Source organism: Varroa jacobsoni, unplaced genomic scaffold (genome assembly GCF_002532875.2).
Source record: "Varroa jacobsoni isolate VJ856 unplaced genomic scaffold, vjacob_1.0 scaffold_820, whole genome shotgun sequence".
Classification (NCBI taxonomy): domain Eukaryota; kingdom Metazoa; phylum Arthropoda; class Arachnida; order Mesostigmata; family Varroidae; genus Varroa; species Varroa jacobsoni.
In genome coordinates, this window is record NW_019213722.1 from 110,271 (window position 1) to 133,850 (window position 23,580).

General features: G+C 39.6%; 3 protein-coding genes and 2 long non-coding RNA genes across 11 annotated transcripts in view; 2 read left to right on the top strand and 3 right to left on the bottom strand.

Moving 5' to 3' along the window:
* The window catches only part of LOC111264086 (uncharacterized), a 16,806-nt gene extending 14,625 nt beyond the window's left edge, over positions 1–2,181 (top strand). The window contains exon 3 of the long non-coding RNA XR_002682642.2: positions 1,450–2,181. This is a non-coding gene — a long non-coding RNA (uncharacterized LOC111264086). The remainder of the gene's footprint in view (positions 1–1,449) is intronic.
* The window catches only part of LOC111264082 (1-phosphatidylinositol 4,5-bisphosphate phosphodiesterase delta-4), a 49,208-nt gene extending 37,104 nt beyond the window's left edge, over positions 1–12,104 (bottom strand). For 3 of the 7 annotated variants that reach the window (XM_086969946.1, XM_022839673.2, XM_086969947.1), the window contains exon 1: positions 54–1,428. In XM_086969946.1, the coding sequence (XP_086826072.1) occupies positions 54–105 (52 nt within the window). In that variant the 5' untranslated portion in view covers positions 106–1,428. Of the gene's footprint in view, positions 1–53; positions 1,430–9,769; positions 10,214–11,668 lie in introns of those variants that run through there. The other 4 variants (XM_086969945.1, XM_022839668.2, XM_022839669.2 and 1 more) reach the window with 3 other exon arrangements.
* Positions 2,063–9,754, bottom strand: LOC111264087 (uncharacterized). The gene is made up of 2 exons (XR_002682643.2): positions 8,212–9,754; positions 2,063–4,409 (listed from the first exon to the last, which is right to left on the bottom strand). It is a non-coding gene; the product is annotated as an uncharacterized LOC111264087 (long non-coding RNA).
* A 1,704-nt stretch (positions 12,105–13,808) lies between the features above and the next one.
* On the bottom strand, positions 13,809–16,362 carry Parp16 (Poly(ADP-ribose) polymerase 16). Its single transcript, XM_022839697.1, has 2 exons — positions 16,332–16,362; positions 13,809–15,142 (listed from the first exon to the last, which is right to left on the bottom strand). Exon 2 carries the CDS (start codon positions 15,100–15,102, stop codon positions 14,119–14,121), a length of 984 nt encoding a protein of 327 aa, XP_022695432.1. The 5' UTR covers positions 15,103–15,142; positions 16,332–16,362; the 3' UTR covers positions 13,809–14,118.
* Positions 16,363–17,891: 1,529 nt separating this feature from the next.
* LOC111264093 (uncharacterized) lies at positions 17,892–20,132 on the top strand. Its single transcript, XM_022839696.2, has one exon. It carries the CDS (start codon positions 18,155–18,157, stop codon positions 19,739–19,741), a length of 1,587 nt encoding a protein of 528 aa, XP_022695431.1. The 5' UTR covers positions 17,892–18,154; the 3' UTR covers positions 19,742–20,132.
* The last annotated feature ends 3,448 nt before the right edge of the window (positions 20,133–23,580 follow it).

Below are 23,580 nucleotides of genomic sequence, written 5' to 3' on the forward strand. Positions count from 1 at the left end.
ATGTTAGGAATGTGGGATCACGTTTGCCTTGCATTATTCATGTGGAGACTAACCTAGATTTTGAACACCTATTCCACCTTCGGCCAGAAACAGAAGGTAGTCCATAGCGTGTGGCAGTCCAAGCGGGATGAGCCTACGTGGCAGTTATATACAATAACCAGCGACAAGACGACCAGTGCGAATCGACATAGGCTCGACTAGAACAACGGTTGTTCAACACCGTCTCAATTAAAGCGGTATGCCTGTTGGATTCTGTATCACGTACAAAGCTAGTCAAAGCGAGAGGGCGCTGCGCGTTTTCGCGAATGCGACGCTGCTTGAAAGGCCCTCTGCAGCGGCTAGTTGTTACTAGTCGAGGGTACCTTACGCAAAATTGCACCGTGTCCAGCACACAATCTAAATAGTACACTTAGGCACCCGCTCACATGTCCACTGATGATGCGTTGTTTGCTGCCCTGCACATGAGATCCAATCGTCAGATTTGAGTCATCGATAGAGAACAAACAGTTGAAGCAAATGCTAGAAATCCGCTAGCTGCTAGCAGCATAGTTGGTCCTTGAGCAGTTACCGATTGTCTGTTAAATGTTCATGAAACCGTCACAAGGATGCTTCCATTTAGATAGATTTGAATACTGTACCCGAACGCATTCGGAGCATTTAACTATGATTAATTATGACGCTTCTTGTAGTGGCTCTCGCGTGAGCAGAATTTGTTCGCTAAAAACGCTCGAGCTGCTTTTTCGATTAAGTTTAACTTGGAGTTGATCGACATCTGATGGTGTCAATATCTTTTGATTTTTGCATGCATACTATTCGTCAGTAAGACTGACAGACTGTATGAGGTAGGTAAACAAATGACGAACTATCTGAAACATTTTGCCGTCTGACAAATGACGACTAACGTCATAGTACATTCGACTAAATGGTTGGGATCAGTCCTATTTAGTTTCTATCGAGAAACAGTGGCGAGGGAAGCAATACGTGTGCGTGCTTTGCACGAACCGCCGATTCTGCCCAATGCCGCTGCCAATGTCACCACGTTTAGTTTTATTTTTTACCATTGGCTACACTTTCCATATGGACACGTACTCGTTTAATTGCAATAACTGGTTATACAGGTGTTCGAGTAAGGGCGCTTGTGATGTCTCTATGGGCGGTTCTTTCTCACGTCTTATTCTTGCCACAAGAGCTAGTTCTCTAGAAAAATGTCGTTGTTCTCCATCGCTACTGCGATCTCAACTTAAAACTCATACTGTCCCCTTTTAGTTATGGTCGTGCGTTATTCGTAGTGCTTACGTAGCCGTTTATCCGTGCAGAAGTTATGGCCGGCTAGCAAACCATAACAGGCAGAAAAATTGGTCGCTTCGGTGATTCGCAGATTTTCCCTGCGAGAATCTTGCCACTCTCGCCGTTATTCTTATTGCTGTTTTTATTTCGCCCCTCTTTTAGCGTCCGGGACGGAAAGCGAAACACACTACAGCAGCTGTATCGACGCTGGAGACCCAAAATTTACGAAGGTCACATTTTACCGAAAGTCGTTGCATTGACGGACGAAGTCACTAAGGGCCATTTCGTTACGGCGCATGGTTAGTCAGGGAACGCGCAGTTCCTCCCCGTTCAGCATCAGATGAAGACAAAGCAGACATGGAAAGCGCGGAGAGGAGGGGCCGCGCGATCCTGGATCTAAAACAAAAGACTGGCCGTATTTGTTTCATGCACGATGGAACGGTCGTCTGGTCCTCCGTAAAAAATCGAAAAAAAGCAGAAGGTGAATTGTATCGTAATACGTTTAAATGTGATTCTCACAACATGATTATTATAAAATAATTAAATTACCAGACAATGATACAATACATTAACGACTTCATACACTAGCCGTGCAATTTCAACTTTTGTGCAATTCTAGAACAGGTCAATATCTATTAACGTTCAGAGTAACTGATGTCCGCGAGTATGTAAATTTACATGTAAGTATAGGTTTGTATAGACAGAGTCATGTTCATTCATCGATCTGTGACAAGGTGAAGGAATCAGCTTAAAAAAGCGAAACGACAAGGTAACGTGATTGATGTTCTTACAAGGCTTTTTTTATTGAGCTTTTCTTTAGAGCGCTATTGCATTGGATGATACCTTTTTCGAAATAATGAACGCTAATAAAAACTGTTGTACATTCAATCATCATTCGGGATGTCTTCCAAGGCTAACATTGCCCTCTAGGCAAGAGTATTTTAGGTTCGTGTATTGTTCAGATAAATAACGGCGTCATTATTCATTACGTCAATTTATAATATTAAGCAAAAAAGGGGTCCTACATACAACACTGTGGTGGACGTCCAGAATTCACAATCTCGTCGCCATTTCAGTTTCATGACAGACTTCACCTCAGGCTCAGTTAATCAGTGATGCGATGTAGCGAACACTTAAATCATTTACGTAACGCCAAAACCACAACCGTTCAAATATCTAATTAGCGAATAGTATGGACCATGTCCCTTATTCTTAGCATTTCGAAAAGATGCGTCCATTTTGTCAGAAGCTAGATGAGGTACGAAAAACGCGGGCAAGAGTACATCGTCTGCTTTGAAAGTGTCCCATGTTTTTATCCAATGTTTTTAACACACTTTGCTACTGTTGTATTATCTAATAGTTTCATGTTAATCGGGAAGCTCTGAATCGCCTTGTTTTGAAATACTTTAGCCAAAATATTAATTATCATGTATAGTAGCTTTTTAATGGTTTTGTGTTCTTATTTATGATTTAATACTCAAGAGCAATCCTTTGCCGAATTTCGCTTGAACCAGATTCAATAATGACGGACGTATCTATTCGAGTTCGACTATCTGGCTGGAAATAAGGTTCGGACCTTAATGTTTCATTCATTTTAGGTCTATTCTTCCCACGGCCTTAACTCGATGGAGTGATAGACACAACAATACTTAGAACGCCAAGGAGGAGTCGTGTTTCTATACTATAAACAATCTCGAATTGAACAATATTGTTTTAACCAGGTTAGCAACTAGTATAATGCGTCCAAGGGATTATATTATCAGGGAGGTACGCTTATTGCATATTCTTGCCAATTCTGACAACTCCAATTAGATTACAGACTTTTTTTTTGATTCCAGTAGTTCTTCTTCAATTTATAATCAATTCAGTTAGTTTAATCAGTTAAATATGCTAGTTTTCATTCTGATCCTGGCTTGTAGTCCCAGTTTTGCGTTCTAGTTAGAGCTAGCTTTGCGATTGTGAGGAACAAGGATCAGTACCACAGCAGTATATCGCATCAGTAACAGTGCCTAAACTTTTCAACAATCAGGTCATCGATCTTTACTCTACCATGTGAGAATTTATGCTGCGAATAACGTATGTCTCATCGTCTTGACGAGTACAACACGTGTTTACAACGCCTATCAAAATGATATCTAGTATATCAGTTGTGCTACACTTTTCTTACTCACATGTTAGCGATCGACTATATAAACCGGGTACATAGCAAAGATATTATACAGCAAAACCAAAAGTTGTAATAAATTTCTAGCAAATATGTCCAACATTCTTGGATTTTTAGAAAAACTACATCTGTTACCGCTCCGCAATACATATCTGAATTGAACAACCCACGGCGAAACAGATGACGTCCTGCAATTTCAGTCTTTCAAAATCTGAGTGAAGGAACTGACGCGTAAGTAAGTTACGTCACACCGAAACTCGAAGGACTTTAGTTCTATAGTATTCTAACAGCGACGAACAGCGTAAGCATAGCTGCCCATTGGGGCATTTGACGGCAGTGCAGATGCAAAAACTTATAAGCAGAAAGCTTCAGGGAAAAAAAATGCAAATCAACCTATAGGAACATTCGCACGCAACTTATAATGTGGTCCAAAGCTTTTATATTCCATTACGCTTAAGCCGTTGGGTGCAGTGCGTCAGCTTTAAAGAAATAGTGATTACGACTAGTGATTTTTTCTACGGACAAGATTGAAAATAGATAGTGTTTTGAGTGGAAAAAAAAGCCTTCTAACTGGTGCATAGACTGGCCTTTCTACTGTTACCTTAACGGGTGGCACATTCAAGTTCGTGTCTTCCACATGGCACCCCTCGATATTCGCACTAAAAAAACTGAACTGGCCGATAGGCAGCGTTGCTATATTCTCAAGCACCAAAAACGCTTTTGCAGACCACATAGGCTCGTCCGATATTTCTGAACCTGTTTTTTTTTTATTTTTTTTTTTACTTTTTTCATTTACAGACAGAACCTGCTTTTTAGTGAGTTATTATTGATACCTGATACTCAGTCCAACCTGCACTTGTCAATACAGTCAGCTAATTGCAGCATCTCGACGATCTTTTTTTTTTGTAGAAGAAATTTCACTTCTGCTAACGCGTGGTTCCAACGAAGAATTGAACGCCTGCGAATATTTTCAACGAATTCGAGCCGTTCATAATTTTTTTTTAGCTGAGTGAAGGAATTACTATTAAAAAAAAAAAAGCTGTTAAACCGTTAAGAAGCAAGCAAATATTTGGCTGCTAAACATAGAAAATCATGTGAGAGCACCGACTGTTATTTAAAATGTTAATAATAATATTAGTGTTTGTGTTTTCGATGCGAATACCCTACATGTATATAAATATATCTAATTTTAGAAAATATATAGCGTATATTAGATAACAGCTTTAATGTGGCAGGCAGATACAATGGTTTGTCACACAAACCGATTACGTATATCGTAGCCGAACAGTTGTGCCCCACTTCTGTATTATATTAACTCTAATAAAGCATTGCCTAACGTACGTCTAATTAAAGTTCAGCCGCTTTATTTAAATCATTAAGGTTAACTGAGATTACTTTAAGAAAAAAAAATGAGAGAGATTCGTTTTTTGAAGATTACTATTAAAGAAATGTCTGAACTCAAGTGATGAGTGACTCTCGCGGAATGCAAACATTTTCACAATATTCTAAATTGCAGACCTAACACATTTGATTGCTCACATGAGGTTTTCTTAGCGACCTTGTTATCAACGTAAAACCGTTTTATCCATGGGAATCTCAAGTAACTAATTCGCACTACGGGTAAGTAGTGTGGGCTTCTGAAAATAGTGTGACAGAAAATTCGCTAGTGCAAACTCCGTAGGAGAATATTGAAATACGAGTTACCGCACAAAAAACTACGTACACAAAAACCTCAAGTACGTCCGCGAAGATGCGACAATAGCAACTGTTTTAACAAACCGAAATAGCAGCTGAAATATAAATTGACAGTGAACACACGGAATTGCACGTCAGAAGGGTAATGTTATTGAGAAAACCAATCCAAAATGAGGACCCTCACACCCTCCCGACTTAGGATAATATTTGCTGCCACGTACAGATATATAGCAAACTGAATCTGAAGTAGGACAGTGAAATGAAAAAAAAAAAGAGGTAATCTTAAGAGAAATACAACATACATTCAGAATTAGCCACAGGGATGTGACGTTATTTCTATATTGACATTGATGATGGAACTCGTCAGGGACCTAGACCAAATGCTAAATGCGTTCCTTCATGCCACTAAAACGAACATAACAGAACCCACAGGCCAAATTTTCGGAGACACTATGTACTCTACGCAAAAAACCTCACCTGTATCTGAATAATCGACTTGTAATATTGGGAAAGGGTCCTAATCGTATACTAGGGAAAATAATAGGGCTCTTACGGGAAATTATAAGCTTACAAAAAAAGTCTAGTACTGGAACCTTTTCGAGAATTGGAAATTCAACATATTAAGCTTATTTTTGGCAAATTACTTGACGCTGGTCGCATCCCCCTACTAGAACTTCAAAACCCCATTTCAACACCAGATTCCATCGGTGTAATACGTAACGGTTTTAGGTTAGGTGTTGGGTCCAGATCAAGCTTGATAGATCTAAGGGAGAACACGGGTGGAGAGGGAATTAGATCTTAATCGTAAGAATTGCCAATATTTTAATTCAGTTTTACGGAGCAGTTGCTTTGTTGAAGCTTTTATATGGTGCTACAGCATGGACACCCCGCATAAATAGCATATTAGCATTCTTCAAATACTTTTCCCAAAGGACTCTGCTGGTGGTGCACGCTTGAGAGAAGCGAAGAGTATGCGGCGATATGCATTGCGTCGCTCTGTCAGCGGCGCTGTGTGCGCGCACTTGAGCAGATTCGGAGCATAAACCCTCGCACAAGCGACAAAACAGAAAGAAACGTTAATTTAAAATTTTAATTTTACTTTCATTTTTTATTTTTATTATTACTTTATCACTATTATTTTGCAAAATCGAAGTTCTATTCAGCTCCAGGCAATAACTTAAACAAAACCCAACGAGGGTTACCATAAACCTCCAGATGGATGAACTAAAAATTATTCTTGCTTATCTCGTCAGCACTTATTTAAGTACTGAAGATGGGCAAGTTCTGGCCGTATTACAGATACTACGACCCTACAGTTAAAAATTTAATTTCTGACATAAAAAGGGCGTATCTAACTTGGACGTCGGAGAGAGGCTATCTCTCAAAACTGAGACGAAAATCTGGCCAAGGCACTCAGGCAGGAACATGCTCAAGCGCTGCGGACGTGTAATGGATTACCGATAATCAAAATTGACTGGAACGCCGTAGCGGTGCCCGGCCTACCAAACGGAAACACAGTAACAACCGTGACAACAATGACAGAAAACTGCTCGAAAAAAAAGGGACTCCAAAAGGCTGCGAAGAAATGGGTGCTAATAAGATCAAAGTAAAAATCAATGAATTGCGAGAAGCATTTTTCACGAAGCAGAGGCGGCAAAGTAAAATTAGGTTCTTTAACAGACTAGCCATAACAGCAATCACCCAGGGCCATACTTACGTTCATGGAAATTCCAGAGAGTAAATAAAGAGCTTGTGCATAGCCATCAAGCAGCAAGAGTCGAGAACAAATACAGACAGTCGTAACAACATCGGTGAAAGAGGGGTCTCGCAAACTGGAGCAAAAGTGTGGAATTGACAAAGCAAACAGAATCTACGGCTATAACAAAGAAAGTTAGCTACTGACAACTTCATCGACCAAAGTGATCTTTTAGTTACGGATGGATGTTATTAGTTACGTGAAAAGGTGGATCATCTTGCTGAAACCATATGTTTGGCAAACTTATTTCGATTATTTGAGATGCAAATAGGCCTGAGACCATTTCCTGGTAGTAAACAGAGTCTACAGATTCGTCAAAAAAAAGACCAAATCGTAGTTTTCTCGAGATGTGAACTCCTTTTTAAATCTACGACAATACACGGGCAGTGGAGAAAACTAAGGAAAAAGTGGCTAATATTAGGTAAGACGGATCCAATGGAAATAATCAAGGTAGTTCACTTTACTGATGTTGTATTTTGGTCAAGTTTTAAATGTATACGGTCTGTAATAACGTATCATGTAAGTACATTCAATTGTTTTTTGTCGGTGGTATTCTGAAGTGCTTCGGACCAGATGGTCGTCCCTATATCCAAATGACTTTTGTACAGCCCTTGGTTCGGCTATGTTAACATATCAGGGAAACAGGTAGCAAACACATATAAGCTATGGTGGTACGAAAACGCGCCATTACTCCACCACACAATCCGCTATTTTGGCATTGGCGACAACAACTGATTAAGCCGACTGCGAAGCTTGGTCAGCTGTCACTTTATGACATTTATTTTATCACTTCTCAAGCCATGTTACTGCCTGAAGCATCTCAGTAAATATGTATAAGTATTCTAACTATTTAATTCGAAACCTCACGTACACAGCGACGAGTTGTAATATTTAAATGATAGCTTAACGCCATTTTTGGCGTTTTTCTTTACATGCTTCGTTTAGGTGATACCACATCGCACGCCCATCCTCAGCACATTCGTTATAAAAAGCGTGTATACTTCTGTATAAGATAGAATAGCAAATAGTTTCTTTTGCAGTTCAAGGATAAGACGGCAAAACCTATAAAGAGAATTCAAGCTCAGTACACGTCCAACTACGATAAAGACTATCCTAAAAACACCTGACGATTTCTTAGTAAAGCGCGCCCATTCATTGGGCCCTGACGATGTTTTGCGATGAACGTCACCTCGACATACTCAGGCCCTACAACAACCGTAGATGTGACACAATCCTATAAAACAAAGTTATATCTAATATAGAAGATGAATTCTTGTCTTACGAGCCTCTGAGGACCGCTCGTACTTACCATACACGTCAGCTCGACGCTCTTGCTTCGACGTCAAGGGGTTTTTGTCGTTGACAAACACGTAACTTGGTTATACCTTTGAATACTGGCAGCTATGTGAATAATCACAATAAAATACACCTGCTTATATTAAACAAGATAGAATTATAGATGAGCAAGAAGTGAAGTTTGTTTGACAAAGAACAATCCGAATAGCTACACAAGTAGTAATACATAATTTGTTTTTGAGAAGCCGATCCCAATTTGTCTCAGATCGGCTACAACTGATTCCATACACGATGCTTGTTCGGGAACTCTGGCAGAATTTATAAATTTTTTACATTATTCACGTCTCTGCTGCATGTTCGAATAGGTAATCCAACGGTACTCCTAGACGTCCGCACTATGAATGCTGAATGTTTCGGATGTTTCTTCGAAGATATAAGCTTTTCTTCATAGATTTAACTCGGTCGTGAATACACGGTGATGGGTAATGAGGGAAGAAAGAAAATCAATGTATTAAATTTAGATCACTTCTCAATGTCGTTAGCAAAGCCGATACTTTTTTAAAGCGCTTCCGAGGTTCGGGTTCATAAGGTTCTTTGTGCATGGCATTTACTAAAAAAACGGAATTCGCCTATTTTCATATTCATTTCTGTCGTAGCATATTAATGCTAATGATTAATAGTTAGAATCAACTAAATCACCACCGTAAAGGTACTGTGCGATGTTTCAGTTTTCTATAAAAAAAGATTAGGTTTGAGACCTGTTTTCATCTTTCAGCATTAAAAAGCTATTTTTAAACTTAAGTATGTTCATAACATCAAAATTTGATTTCGCGAGACTTATTCTAAAGTTAGTTATCTCACAAAACCTCTATGAAAGGCTGCAGCCAATGGCTTCATAGTTAAAAATCTTCCATAATTATCTTTATAGCCCACTTGTGCTGTTCAGCTTGTTGTATTATTTCTAGATTCGACAGCACTTAACTACATTACTATCCCTCCTAAAAAAAGTGCAGACCAACTTGTATTTGCATAGAGGGTAAATAACCTTGTAGTGTAGCATGCAAAACTATATTTCTCAATCTGCATAAAAGGACAGGACCTAAATTATATTAAAAATCGTGCAGGAACGATATGACTATAGAAGTACCTTAAATCGAAAGCAACAATTTAAGGCTACCCGGTTGAAAAAGGTCGCGCATATCGAGATCTTTTCTATTCAGGGTCATAATCTTCCTGAGTATCGACAAGATTCCCAAATCTCGAGAACAGAACTAGGAAAACAGTTGAAAGTTCTCTTTGTAATAGAGTACACGTAACATTGTTAGCAGAAAACTTCAATGTAATGTGGAAATGGTACATTACAGGACACATTCTAAATAGCCCTAGTTAAACACAACAGTTAATTCAGAATGATGAAACTCGGTCATACATTCACGCTCAATACCCCTCACGTTTATGACGGTTAATTAAGGTGTATGTTGCTTGTTTACATACTAATTGCTCTCTCAACATACAGCCACATACCTATCTAAGCATAATGCAAAGAATATCGTAAAGGGTGTGAAATTTACCCTCTCCATCTCCTAGTATCGGTAGATAAGATTTCTTCCTCCGCCGTTGAAATTGTCGCCTTCGTCTTGGTTTAATTGTATCCCTTCGTTTGGCGAGATCGTACTTCCGGTACGTAGTATTCATGATGCTAATCTCTCACTGCGCGCATGCGAACGGTGATTCAGTAGCGAAAACACGAAAAAAACTTTTCGTCAGTTTTCTTATCCATCGATTGGCACAAGTTCCTCAGGTCAATATAAGTGGCCGCGCAAAAACAGCAATTGGTTAACACGCACTAAAGCATCACTGTCGAGTATAAGGTTTGTGTGCGCCAGTCACGTATTGTAGTCTCTCTGCTATTGGCCTAACTATCAATACCAATATATTTTGGTGTTATCAGTAGAAAAAAGCAAACTACTTATCATAGCGTTGTGGCACCGATTGCGATCGAAATCAAAACGAAGCTGCAAAGGGACGTCAACGTTAGAAAATATCATTAACTAATACCGTTAGCTCTCACTTCCCCGTTCGATCTCTTTACTTTACGTTGCCTTATTCGTTAACTGTGCGATAAGTGGAACACATAGACCGCAACGCGGTTTTCTCGAACGCGTATCTGAATTGCTGGACTGCCGTAGCGCGATCGGCTATAGCTCGGAGATGGACAATGTTGTTATTTATTTACAGGAGCGGCTGACATCCTCCGTGAGAAGCCTGACGCGTTCGATCCTCTCACAGTGAATGACACACATATATAACGCTACAAACTAAAAACTTGGTGTTCGCAGTTTGTCGTTGATCTAATGGCGATCTCACACAGGAAAATATCGCCGTTTCGTTTAGCATAGGCTAAGTTGAGCAGGATTCCTGTTTGTCTCCTGTTGAAAAGCAATGTTGTAATGTCCGTGGATAAAAGGACAATCGAGGCTCAACCTTATATCCTGCAGAATTCAACATATGCCTACGAGTAGGCAACCGACTAATCTCTATATGAAAATCTTATAGTGTCTAATCCCATTGATTTGGATACGTCATAGGACCGCACACAGCGTTCTGAGGGTACCTTTGCTATAAACACATAACAACTTACTATGATAACCTATGAGTATATTACAATTTAAGTGTTTCCACTGCTTGTCAAGTTAGTCAGCTCTTCGAATAGTCTTGACTCAGACAAAACGCTGTTACAGCATCAACCATAATAGCCTAATTGCTCTCACACGTTTGTACTGTTAATGGTATGGTCGTCGTTGCATTTGCAGTTATGACACTCGCATTCTATTCCCTCGTTTTCAGCTATTTTAGCCATCGGGAAACCAATCGGCACTGACATTCTAAGAGCTGATTCCTTTTGCGTCGTCAATCCCCAGGAAAATTCTATGTGCTTCTGGCTGAGATACTACCTACCATATAATAAGCAGGCAACCAAAAATAATTTGAGAAGTAAGATTGATTTTCATCTCGCTAACCAAACTCTAATAAATCCGATTGTTATACATAATTAAGCAAAGACATGTGGTGTATGTATTTCGCCTACTCCTTAGAAAGTGATAGAAAAACAAAAGTTAATCGCGAGATTAGCCGTAGTCAAGCTCTTAATTTTACAGAAAAACGGTAATTTTCTTTGAGCTCTTAACGATTATCAGCATGTCACGAACTGGAAATTTTAGGGTATCGCCAAACAGGGTATTCGCCGTATAAAGAAGTATTACTGAAAAGGCTACTTTAGGCTAAAGAAAAAGTCTAACAAAAAATGCAATTTTGGGCATAATTTAAATACTTTCCGGCTCGATGACGTGTGTAGTCGAAGGAAAACTTGCTAAAGTTCAAAGTGGAATGATTTCGTTGGCAATTTCTGGGTGGTAAACTATTAGACAATAATAATGTATTTCAATTCCACTTTTAGGCTAAGTACATACCAAATCGCCGTAACGACGACATCTGTTTTCATTTAGCAAAGAGAACCTGAATAGGCAACTATTATCATCTCACTATAATATTCCTCGTAACTCGAAGTTTTAATGTGGCCTTTCATTGACCCATGGCACAAACGGCCCACCGATACATCTCACATGTTGCAACACACAGCGCAACATCGCTATCCACAAAAGCGTAGGTAGCCAGACGATGCCGCATCAGTCCCATAGCGACTGTTTACAGGATAACATCGTTGCAAAAACCATTGTTGTTTCTACCACACTGCCGACTAGAAATATTACTAGAAACCAACACAAGTTCTTGTTGTTGTAATAACTGCTGCGTATTGAAACTGTGGCCTAACGCGGCTTTAACTCTTTGTGCAGACTTTATCTGCAGCAGCGTCAGTATTATTAAGCTAAGTGTCGCGCGTTTGCCACGAAACAGAATGGCGAAAGCGATAATAGAGGCAGCAGCTACTGCCAGCTTTTACAACGACCGACAAATTTCCTTAGCGACTCACCGTCAGGGCTCGACAATGAGTAGATGAATTTTATAGAACCCCAACGTCGAGCGGCAAGTGGCAACCGGCCTAAGTCATCACGGAACATATTTGCTCCAGATAGATTACGCCGGCGTTCGGTACTATTAAACTAGCTGCGTTACTGAAGGCACAGGGTTGCGTCTGACAAGCTGCAGTCTACCTGCAACCTGAGGCAAAATCTGTGCCTGTACCATCCGTGAATAGCACCTGTGAACAGCTTACGTTTCATGCAGAGCTATTTTCTAATATCGACCTAATACATATATGATAATTTAATATAGATATAACATCAATACTGTAACTACGAATTCATTGTTTTAGGACAGGAATGCCTAGGCGGTGAGCCAATGTGTAAATATACTGTACATTAAGTTATAGGCAACCGTTTTATGGTCGATTGTCTGATGCTTCCCTCCATACTCTAGCGTTTTTTATTGTTATTACCGTGTTACCTGCCACAAATGGATAAAGATTTGTATGTTTAAATACACCTATTAGGCGATCGCGCCTATTGCCATACTGCGTACAAGAACAAAACGGAGAATCATGCGATATATGTGGATGGAACCGATTTGTTGTATGCAGCTTTATTGCGGCTGTCGGATAGTAATTTGGAGCTCATACAGGACGCTTCCAGCTCATAAAAACCAAAGAAACCATTCGTATCTGATTACTTGCTGTAATAGCTGAATGCTAACAAAATTATAAAGCCAACAGGATTCAGGTAAATGTACAAACCAATAACAAAAAAAGAGAAAAACGACGATGGGTAGCTTCCATTACATGAAAGTCGGTAATACTTCGCAAAACGGTAATCACAACTTTTTTTCAGCAGTCTACACACGTCCTACGTTAGACACTAGAAAAGGTCTAAAAACTCTAAGTCTACGTATAATATTATCATGTTCACCTACAAAGCATTGTCCCTTTATTTACAAATATTAAATTTCTACTATTCAGTACTATCCATTTAGATTTATAGGATCTCACTAAATTTTGGATGGTGGGTATAACAAACATAAGCCCAGTCAATCTGGAAATAATACGGAAAACTCTGACTCGTATTGAATGCTGTACTTTGGTTGACAACGTTGCAATTCTCTAATTGAGTCTTTATGCTATGGAATGCAGTAAAGTTAACACATGTTGGGAATTCGAGTTTACGCACTTGTTTGCTCGGTATACATATGACAGCATTTGTAAGTTATGTATAATTTACATGCAAACGATACAGTAGAAATTTCATTTGCGGTATGTATAATTTACATGCAAACGATACAGTAGAAATTTCATTTGCGGTTCTATTTAAGTGTTTTCTCTTCCTTACACCAAAGTGTTACGCACTCTTGTGCCAACGAATTGGACTCTGATTTGCTCGAGACAACTTCAATCTTACTGCCGTCACCAGATAAATTAGATCCCTCCCGATGTTGAACAATATGAGGCGATTGAGAAAGATCTCACATCACAACCAAAGTCCTATTCTTGTCCGCAACAACGCAATTATATACGACAACTATGATACGATGCATAGCACGACCTAATTTTTAGCTTACAAGCCATCGTATTCCAGTTGGCTATAATAAAAACAAAATTAAGACATGAACAGACAAATTTATGGTGTTTTTATTAGAGGAACGCATTGGCAACACAAAACTTTATCAGTGCGCGATTTGTAACTCTAAATGATGTCATTCTTGTTAAACTCCGATAAAGCTCTTGATCCTGCCTTTTACTGTATTTCATTTTGGAACAGGTCGAATACTACTGAAACGTAATAAGGGTATGAAAAATAAAAACCAAGACCAACTATATATTAAGGTCGATAGAGTTTGTCTGTACTTAGATAAAATATTGAGACTTCATTTTACATATTCGTCGATTTTGTCTGACATACTTCTAGCTACGTTATTCAAAGTTATGGTACATTTTTGACCAGATCTGCTTCAGTGGCTTGCATGACGGTAAATTGATACAGAGAAGCACAAAGCCATACATCATAAGCGCAAGGAAGCTGATGTTATTTCGAGCGAAACTCCACAGGCGAGAGCGACTAGGGCTCAGCGTAGCTGGAGTGCCTTGCTGGCGAGGTGCCTTTGTTGCATAAAGCATTAAGTAGCGAACCTTTAAGACAGAGTTGTTTTTAACAAGTATATACTTGTCAGGAACGTTGTGCTTATTCTGTTTGTTATTATTTTCTGTCCACCGAACGTCAGGATGGTCGGCGATCGTGTCACACACGACAACGCAACGTAAATGACTACCAAGACTTGATCGGGGCCAGACAGGGCCTCGGTTCGTGAACATTTGTGCTACACGTTGTTCTGTTGTTAAGTAGGTTCCCGAGCCGAAAATGCCCACCTTGTTCATGTATGTCAGCAGTCCGCAGTTGAGAATTGAGAAAACGTTCTCTATTTTTGTTCCGTGATAGGCTGATATCAGGGGCGATTGTGAAGCAGCGAGTCTAGCCTTTTCGAAAAGCCGTTCTTGTTGTTCAGAGGGCACGAATTCGAGTAGGTAGTCGGCCCCTGGCATCAATGATTTGTCTCTTGATATCACTTTAAAAGGGAGTGAACAAAAGCACCAATGAAGAAGATCGATGACATCGGAGTCGACAGATGTTCGCCCCATGTCGCGAAGTCGGGGTGTACGGTTAAGTGTTTCTCGTAGCTTGTCTATATCTTTTTCACCATCCATTTTCATGAACATCGGTGGATATGGTCGTAGAACTGAATCGATCCGATAACTCATGATCGCCCCAGACAGAATAGAGAGAAGACATTCACATCCCAAAATATCTTCGTGAATCGCGCGCAAAACGAGGTTGAGTTTGTCAGCTGTTTCGGTGTACGGCAGCCGAGCTGCTGTCCTGGCTTTTGTAGTAAATGACATCTTCCGGCAAGAAAATAAACTTCTCTGTTCGCGGACACACCTAGAAACGTGCATCAAAGTTATCGCTGTCAAACCCAGTTCCTTCCTATGACACGCAATGAAACGAAGAAATCTGGACTAACTGACATTTGGCTTTACAAGTTTAAGGAGTAATATCTTCTGATGAGACAGGGCCTAGCATCACTATCATGTCATGTAAGATTTGAATTAGCTGGTGGCAAAAGGTAGTGACGATAACCTTGTATCCTCCGAACTCAGTCTATTAACTAGCAACGCTTTGTTTTAAACACAGTTAAACCAACTATTTCAAGTCAACTCGTTCTCTATTGTTCTTTTCAATTTTGACTACACAGACGCTACTATACAAATGTGGGCGCAATAAATCGGAGATTTTACTCGACCCACTGTTCCGGTCGCTTTAACAGTACAGTGGTTTCGAAGTCTCCAGCTCAACCGAATTACCTAATGCTTGTCTTTATATTTTATTGTGGTTCCCTGCCCCTCATGCGCTTCGTTGTTGTAGCGTCAGCCGCAAATTAATCCAATGTCGCGACAAGCCTGCAATCCCCTACAGTCCGCCATTTTTCCGTAAGAGACGTCAACGTCTAGTCTCACTAGTTATCTCATGTTACTCCACAAGTTCCGTATTAGTGTGGTTGCAACAAGCAGATTTTCATGTGTTGTACTAGAGAAGGAAGAAAAATGTAGGCTGAAGCAGGGGCAACTGTTGGCCTTAGTTTTTCAATTCAGTCTATCAGTCGTTCAGCCAATAGTGAGCCTCTTCGTTACTTCGTCGCTTGCGTCTGTCTGTTCGATCTGGAGACTTGCTCTATTTAGCGCGCCTGGTTCGATAAGCAATACAGTGTAATTGACGATGTAAATACGGTGTCACTAGCTCTTGGGTGGCCACTGTCACCTACGGTAATTCAGACAGAACTGTTGTCCATTACACCCTAGAAGCTCAAATGCCAATCACTGACAAACACAAACGCTGGTGAAACGTATTTTTTGTCGTAACAACAATAACAACAACAATGCACGTTGATTTAGATGCGCTAATTGGTCAACGGTTAACTTCGAATAGGAACAGTTTGAAGGTATTGGTAAAATTGTGGATCGTGTTGCTGTTTTGCTGACCATTGTCTAGCATCGATTGTAATGAAAAACACCCATAGCTGATTGGAAAATCGACAGTCGCTGGAATAAAATCAGGTGGTTAGACGATTGACCTTTGGTAACGCCCCCTGGTGGCCGCGCTAAATGTGCAGACGACGACGAGTGCCCGCCGCTGATACGCTCTGTAAGCTAATGCACTTAATGTTGGTGGTGGGAAATAGACACGTTTTGTTTGGTAAACGGGACAACCGTTCGAAACAGTGCCTAACAGGATGAAACATTTTAAATAGAAAAAATCGAGTTGGTTGTGAGGGCAACAACCCATTTGACGGAGGCGCGCTTACGTGTACCGAACCACTGGCAAGGTTTTGGTGACGACGGAGCTCGCAGGCGTGCAACAATTCTATCTCGAATTTTAAGGAATTGCTCCAACCATAGAATAAGAATCTAGGCTAGAAAAATAAAGTTTTCAGGGTTCATGCGTTGATGAAGATCCACTGCCTAACGTTACCTCAGCTTATTTTTACACTATTTTTACGTCTGTTGTAAAATTCAAACGCTTTATAGTAAAGGTGAAGCTTTTTCAAGTTTCTTTTGTGAATTAGAATTGCAACTGGTTCAACCAATCGTTTCTGACAATGTCTGCCCCAAAAATTATGGAAAAAACTTTGAAGTTTTAAAAAATTGCAAAGATATTCTTTCGTACGCTAGTTTTAATTAAGCCTTCTAATTGAATTATTTTTAAGCTACCTCTGTGGAACCTATTGATGAAAATTTCAATTTTTGTGTCGCGAGAAACAATTTGGTCTTCAGCTGAAATATTTCTTGCTAACAATCAGAAAAGTTTGTCCTTTATAGGCCACGTAGTTTTTTGTCTCATTTTTGCGACTTGTATTAAAAAAATTATGTTAGCTTTACTATTTTCGTTGTTTTTCGGGGCACATAAAATCTAACCCCTTACGTAGGAAGTGATGAAACAATAGTTAAGTAGTCCAATTGAATTCACATATGTCTACTATTAGCTCATTCTTTCTTTTTGTTATCACACAGTAAACTGAGATGAGTCTCTAAATGTGACCATTGACGATTTCACTTTATGGTCTAACGTATTCCCAATAGTTAGAAGGTAGTATTAGCAAAGAACATACTGGGCAGATTGAAAAATCGCAGGGTTCTTAAAAAGTCATAGAACTCCAACATATAACCATAGACTGGTCGCAATCATTGTATTCACTGTTTATTTAGATGGTTCAGCTAGCGTTTGCCCGAGTCGATATATGCTCAGACGGGCCCCTCAAATGATTATGTTGATTAAGACCGAATGAAAATCTGTGCATTTCACTTGATCAACATAATCTACCGTTAAATTAACTACGGTTCATTTTTGTCTTTTTCTGCCTGGGTTTGCTTAACTGATTTACGCGCTTTTCTTTCAATATAGCATTGGCCGTTTGTATAGAATATAAATAGGTTTCGTGTTATCCAGCTGTCGTTAACAACGATATTAACGTGTTTCAAGTATCATTGTTCGACGGTCAGGTATCGACTATAATTGATTGTACGTACGCACGCACCTAACACAAAATTGGCGGTATATTTTCTACTGCTTTAAAGATAAATAAAATCGTGGTTACATAGTATTGCTGAAAATTAATATAAAGTTCAAAGAAGTGATTTTAAATGAACTAAAGCGGTCCTGTTTTGTGTACCGATTGTTTTGATTTGGCGCCGCAGTGCTAAATGCTGGCCCAGTTCGTCTGCTGTTTGTTGACAGCGGTGACCGGCAAAACATCGTGATTGGCGCTGATCGATTTGTGCGGGTGTGTGTTATCGCCAATTCGCTGTCGAACATAACGACTGTTGTTTAATTTCGTAAGACTTGTGCACTGTTGTGATAAGTATCTGTACCGAGTTTTACTGTCACATAGCTGTGGCCATGATGGCAGAGTCTGCTGGTGTAAACTCGCTTATCGATCGTCTAGACCAACAGACTCTCGATGAGGGTGTACTAGTTAACTTTAAGGGTGAAGGCAGAAAGCTTGACAAGTATGAGGACATCAAAGTTATTTGCGATGCTCTGGAAAGTAAACCCGATGTAACAATTCTCTGCCTTCAAGGCAACACATTAGGATCGGATGCTGCCAAATTTCTCGGTGACTCGTTAAAGACATGCAGTAAGCTGGAGCGCCTACTTTGTGAAGACATTTTTACGGGACGTGTGAAAACCGACATCCCTGTTTCGTTAGAACATTTCTCTCGAGGCCTAATGAAGTCAAATTGTCGGTTGGTAGAGCTCGATTTTTCCGGTAACGCATTCGGCGAACTCGCAATTAATGCCATGTACTCGTTACTTACCGCACCAACATGTTATTCGCTAAAGGAACTGCGGTTGAATAACACTGGCCTGGGGCCATCGGGCGGTGTCCGTCTTGCTAAGGCCCTTCTCGAGTGCTTGGATAAGTCTGGTGGCGAATTTCGTCTGGAAGTATTTGTGTGCGGCAGGTCACGACTTGAGAATGAGGGCGCTAAAGCGTTGGCCGAATTTTTTGCTAAGTCTCCTGACCTAACAGAGCTCGTGATACCGCAAAACGGCATTTTCAAAGATGGAATTGTTGCCATCGGTGAAGCGCTCGTTAACCGTCCCAACCTGCGGGTGCTTAACATTAACGACAACATTCTTTCTGTTCAGGGCGCTAAAAGTTTAGGAGAATCACTCTGTCAGCTAACGTCTTTAGAAGTACTCAATATTGGTGACTGCGTAATTCGTTCCGAAGGAGCTCAGTACATTGCATCGGCCATTGAATATCTCACCGAGCTACGTGAACTCAATCTCGGTCATAACGAGATTGAACTAGACGCCGGCCTGAAGATTGTGGAGGCCATGGCCAATAAATCAAATCTACAAGTTCTAGAATTGGATGGCAATCGCTTCGGCGCTGAAGGCATCGCATTGATTGAGTCACGTATGGATGAACTAGATCTTCTCGATTCGCTGTGTGCCTTCAGTGAAGACGAGGTTGAAGAGGAGGAGTACGATGAAGATACCGATGATGCGTTTACATTTGACGATTTCGCTAGGAACCCGACACCTGAATCGCTATTACGACTTGAACAGCCGTATGAGCAAGCTAAGGAGTACATAGACAAATTTCAATGCCTTGATCACGTTGGCCTACTTCGCATGTTTGTAAAGTTTGGAGCGGCCAGCGATGGAACGCCCGATACCGTCGATGCGGCATCCGAAATCTGTGCACCGGTACTTGACCAAATGTTCCAACTGAAGTATGATATGGCCAACCTCATTAATTTATTTGCAATTCACCTCGGTTTCGTAAAGGATGAGGACAAAGCGATTAAGATACCTCGGGATGTTTCAGGACTACTCCTTGTAGCAGCTAAATGTAGAAATCATTACCCCAAAGAGTTGGCGTCTGTTCTTAAGACGTTCGTCGACAATATGGAACCGCGGAATTGTTCAAAAACGTTCCTTCCATATATAAGATCGGTGTACGCTAACTTTTAAAAAATATTTTTTCAGTTTTGTTTACAGGCAACAGTTAATTGATAATCATGTATCACTGTTACCGCAAGATCATAGTCACAAGGGTAAACATGTTATCAAAAGTTTCACGATTGTCAATGAAAAGCAAGGCAGACCTTAAATGATTCATTGAAGAGGTTGGCTCTACTGTGTATATTTTGTCATATATTTAGAAATAGCATTGACAAACTGACGAATTCATACCGAAGATGGTAATTGAATGCACGTTATTATATCAAACTCGTTGAATAAAATATTTGAACTCCCTTATGATACGAATATATCAGAGGAGTCCTTCTTGTCATAGCATGGAATCAAGAATATAATACTGACTGCGAAGAAAATAAAACATACGTACTCCAAATAAATCGAATTTTGTACTTGTAATTGCTTTAGCCTCTGAAAATTATTGAAAATATTCAAATGTCTTAATCACTAGCGTAACTTAAGCTCAGTGGTTTTCAGTTTTGGCACACTACGTGGTGTCATTATGAATAAATTTGATGTTACAGATTGCGGACATTTTTTTCGTGGAAAGTTATACTGGCTTAGGAAGAAAGATATAGAATTTTTCGAATATAGAAAAGCTGTGGCAACTTAAGAGTGTTAAACCCGCCTATACGAAATAATTTCCTGCACATGTATTAGGTAATGTATTTTGCGGCGTGATCGTTTTTTTGAAACGAGCTGTATCTAAATTTTCATTAAATCAAATGTTATGCGCATATAATGATGCATAAATTCGGCATGTATGTGACAAAATTGCGTGAAAATACGCCAGGTCACATGTTTTTTCAATATTTAAACGTGCCGCTTTTCTGTCTGCGTAACTGGAATATATTGAACAAATAACTTTGCAGTAAAAAGGATATTCGTCTCATTAGAATTCAAGATGTTTTTCAGGCATAATATTTATTGAATATGGATAAACGTCTTAATCGAGGTCGGGCGCTAGAGCGAGGTACAAGCGTTTACGTACACTTACACAAGCTATTGCATTATCGTTATTATTATCATTATTTATTATTGATTATCGTATAACGATTTATGTTCAGTAGGTATCTGGTAGTCCAAAATAGGCAGGTACTGATCTCAAAAAGGAAGCCTTAGCCTGCACTCACAAACAACGTTCGAAAAAGCTCGATATATGCTCCGTTTGGTACACGAGTGCCCCACCACCATTCAGTGCAATCTGTCCCTTCTCATCGGCGTCGTTTATCATTATACATCTGTGATCTCTGTGTACCAATCAGGGATTTTTATTATCTAGCAAGATCTAGACAACCTGTCGTTAGACTAAAACATCATCCTGTAAATATGGAACATGTCAGATGAGAAGTATGGGGGGTATACATCCCGTGTCGTGTCTGTATATTGCTGAGCAAAACGTACCTAGCAGATAGCGTTTGGAATTCGATTATAATTGTATACCTTGTGGCTAACCAGTTTCATAAGATAGTGCATTGGTTATTATGTAGATTGATCCACCATGTATACTGTCGGTGAATATAAGACGAAACTGTAACATGTTGGTCATCTGAGCTTTGTTCTCCTTTTCCAAGTTTGCGGGACCTCCTGTGTTTTCTGGCTTGCAAGTTGTTCCTTAATTAATATCGTTTTTAGAATGAATTGCATCTGCTTAGTTGATAACGACACAGCCAACTCTATTACTAGGAATGTAAGCTTCAGTGGTGCTAACGAAGCATGCGTTGCCTACTGTATCAGCCTCTACACATGGTGTTGCAATCGGCGTGATTTTATATCAAATAGACTTAAAGATGTACTTCACCCATTTCACTTAGTGGCCCTAGCCAACTTTTGGACAACATTTTTGAAACTAATAAATTAAAACTATGGTACTTTTATCTATTATAATTGACCATAACGTTATTTGACAGTGAGCAAAGTTGGAGATGCTCATGCTTATTAGGATCGGAATATGATAGAAAATATATTTATCACTCTGATAATAAGGAAAAATACGAGCCCTGAATTGGAGAAGCGTATCCGACCTTTTTTTTCATACGAGATACTATTATCGAAGCGAACGGTTTCGGCCGACAACTCGATTCCTGTTCGCGGCTATTGGCATCTGTTCTATAGATTAGTACAATAAACAGGCCAAAAGTCATAACTGCGTGCTTGATTCATGCCGCTGACGGCGGGTGCGGCTTACGAGTGGAAGTCTTACATCTAAATCAATCTATTGACAGAGATAGTTTGTAAAGAAGACGAACGTTCTGATTCTCAAATACGTTGTCAGTTTCCGCTTGCTCAGACTGGCGGCATTCCCTAAACATACAGTTATCCCATAAGGGGTGTCGCTTCTCTCGTAAAAATTGCGTTTCTTAAATCGAAATTATGCTCTAACAATTAAATAATGGCCATTTAGTCGTTTAGCTAAGATATCAATTACCTTATAAAACCTCGGACGTGTTAACTTTTGCTAAAACAATTTGTGAATAGTAACAGCTGTAGATACAGATTTCTAATGGTGTTTGCACTAGAAAAAACTGTGTTGCGATTCCCCTGTCTTACATATAGGTTTAGCATATTATAACGGGTAATAGTTAGCCGAGTAATCTGTTTTATTCCAAGTATAAACGACGAACAAAGGTCTTAGTAAAACTTGTATGCTACTTTAAAGGACTATAAGGTTATTCACAGAGTTCATCAATCATTTTGGACGAGACGAAAATAGACATAAGAAGTTTTTGATCCATTTGCGAACCAGATTGTGAAGCGAAAGATTATAAGTTTAGCGGATATTGAGCTTGTCGTTAATTACTGATTATGCATTCCTGATGATACGTAACATACAAACAAAAGATTTATGGTTAGCGTCTCTTTCTAAGGCACCTTTCTTAGCGTTAAACGTAAGATTTCAAATGTTGTATGGTTGTGAGTGAGCTAAATCACAAGATATATGTATACGTCGAGCTGCGGGATTTATGGGCCGTCTCCGCCCCCATGTCTTTGCAATAGATGTTGGTTAGTCATATTGACGTCTATTATGCTCATGGGTTCGCTCATATTTTGTTAACGCCTGGACTTTTAGCTACGTACTTAGCTACATTGTAACTGATATCACGACGGTTTCGCTCTACATTGCAAACTCAATTTATATCGCTTGATAAATTCCTTCTCTTTGCAAGATAACGTTGGCGCCTTACTTCAATATTGAGGTCAATGATTCGAATTTATTACGTCTGCATTTGCCATTAAACGCTACTTCAGATAAGCAACAATACTTTTTTAATGAGGGAGGACATTTTAACATTAGTAGATGCAGCTTGGACCTATGGAACTGCTAGGGGTGTTAGTGTCAAAAATCAAAAAGGGTAAAGCTTTTGCTACCTGTGTACTTCATTTAGCCCTACTCCAGCTAAAAACCAAGTGATAGTTTCAATATGAAGTAGAATTCCAGAGATCTACTATTGGTTGTATGCATATTTTTGTCCATATACTAACAACTGTTGATATATAATATTACAATACTTACATAAGTACCATTACAAAGTACCATTCCATTGAAAAGAAAGGTTATTATATGTGAATGTTCAGGGAAGATGGGGTTATGTCAGTTGCCACGAAATAATAATAATGTTAGTACTATAAGCCAGGCAAGTAAACAGACTCAGAATTCAACATTGAACTTGAATTTAGATCTCAAGTGACTTCTGACTGATTTGCATTCGTATGGCTTATGATGGATGTATGAAAAATTCTGGTTTTTGTATTTATCAAGTTTCATATTGCATGCTTGGGTACCGAGTTTACTGGCTACAAAGTGTTAATTTGCAGAGTTAAGTAGAGTGTCG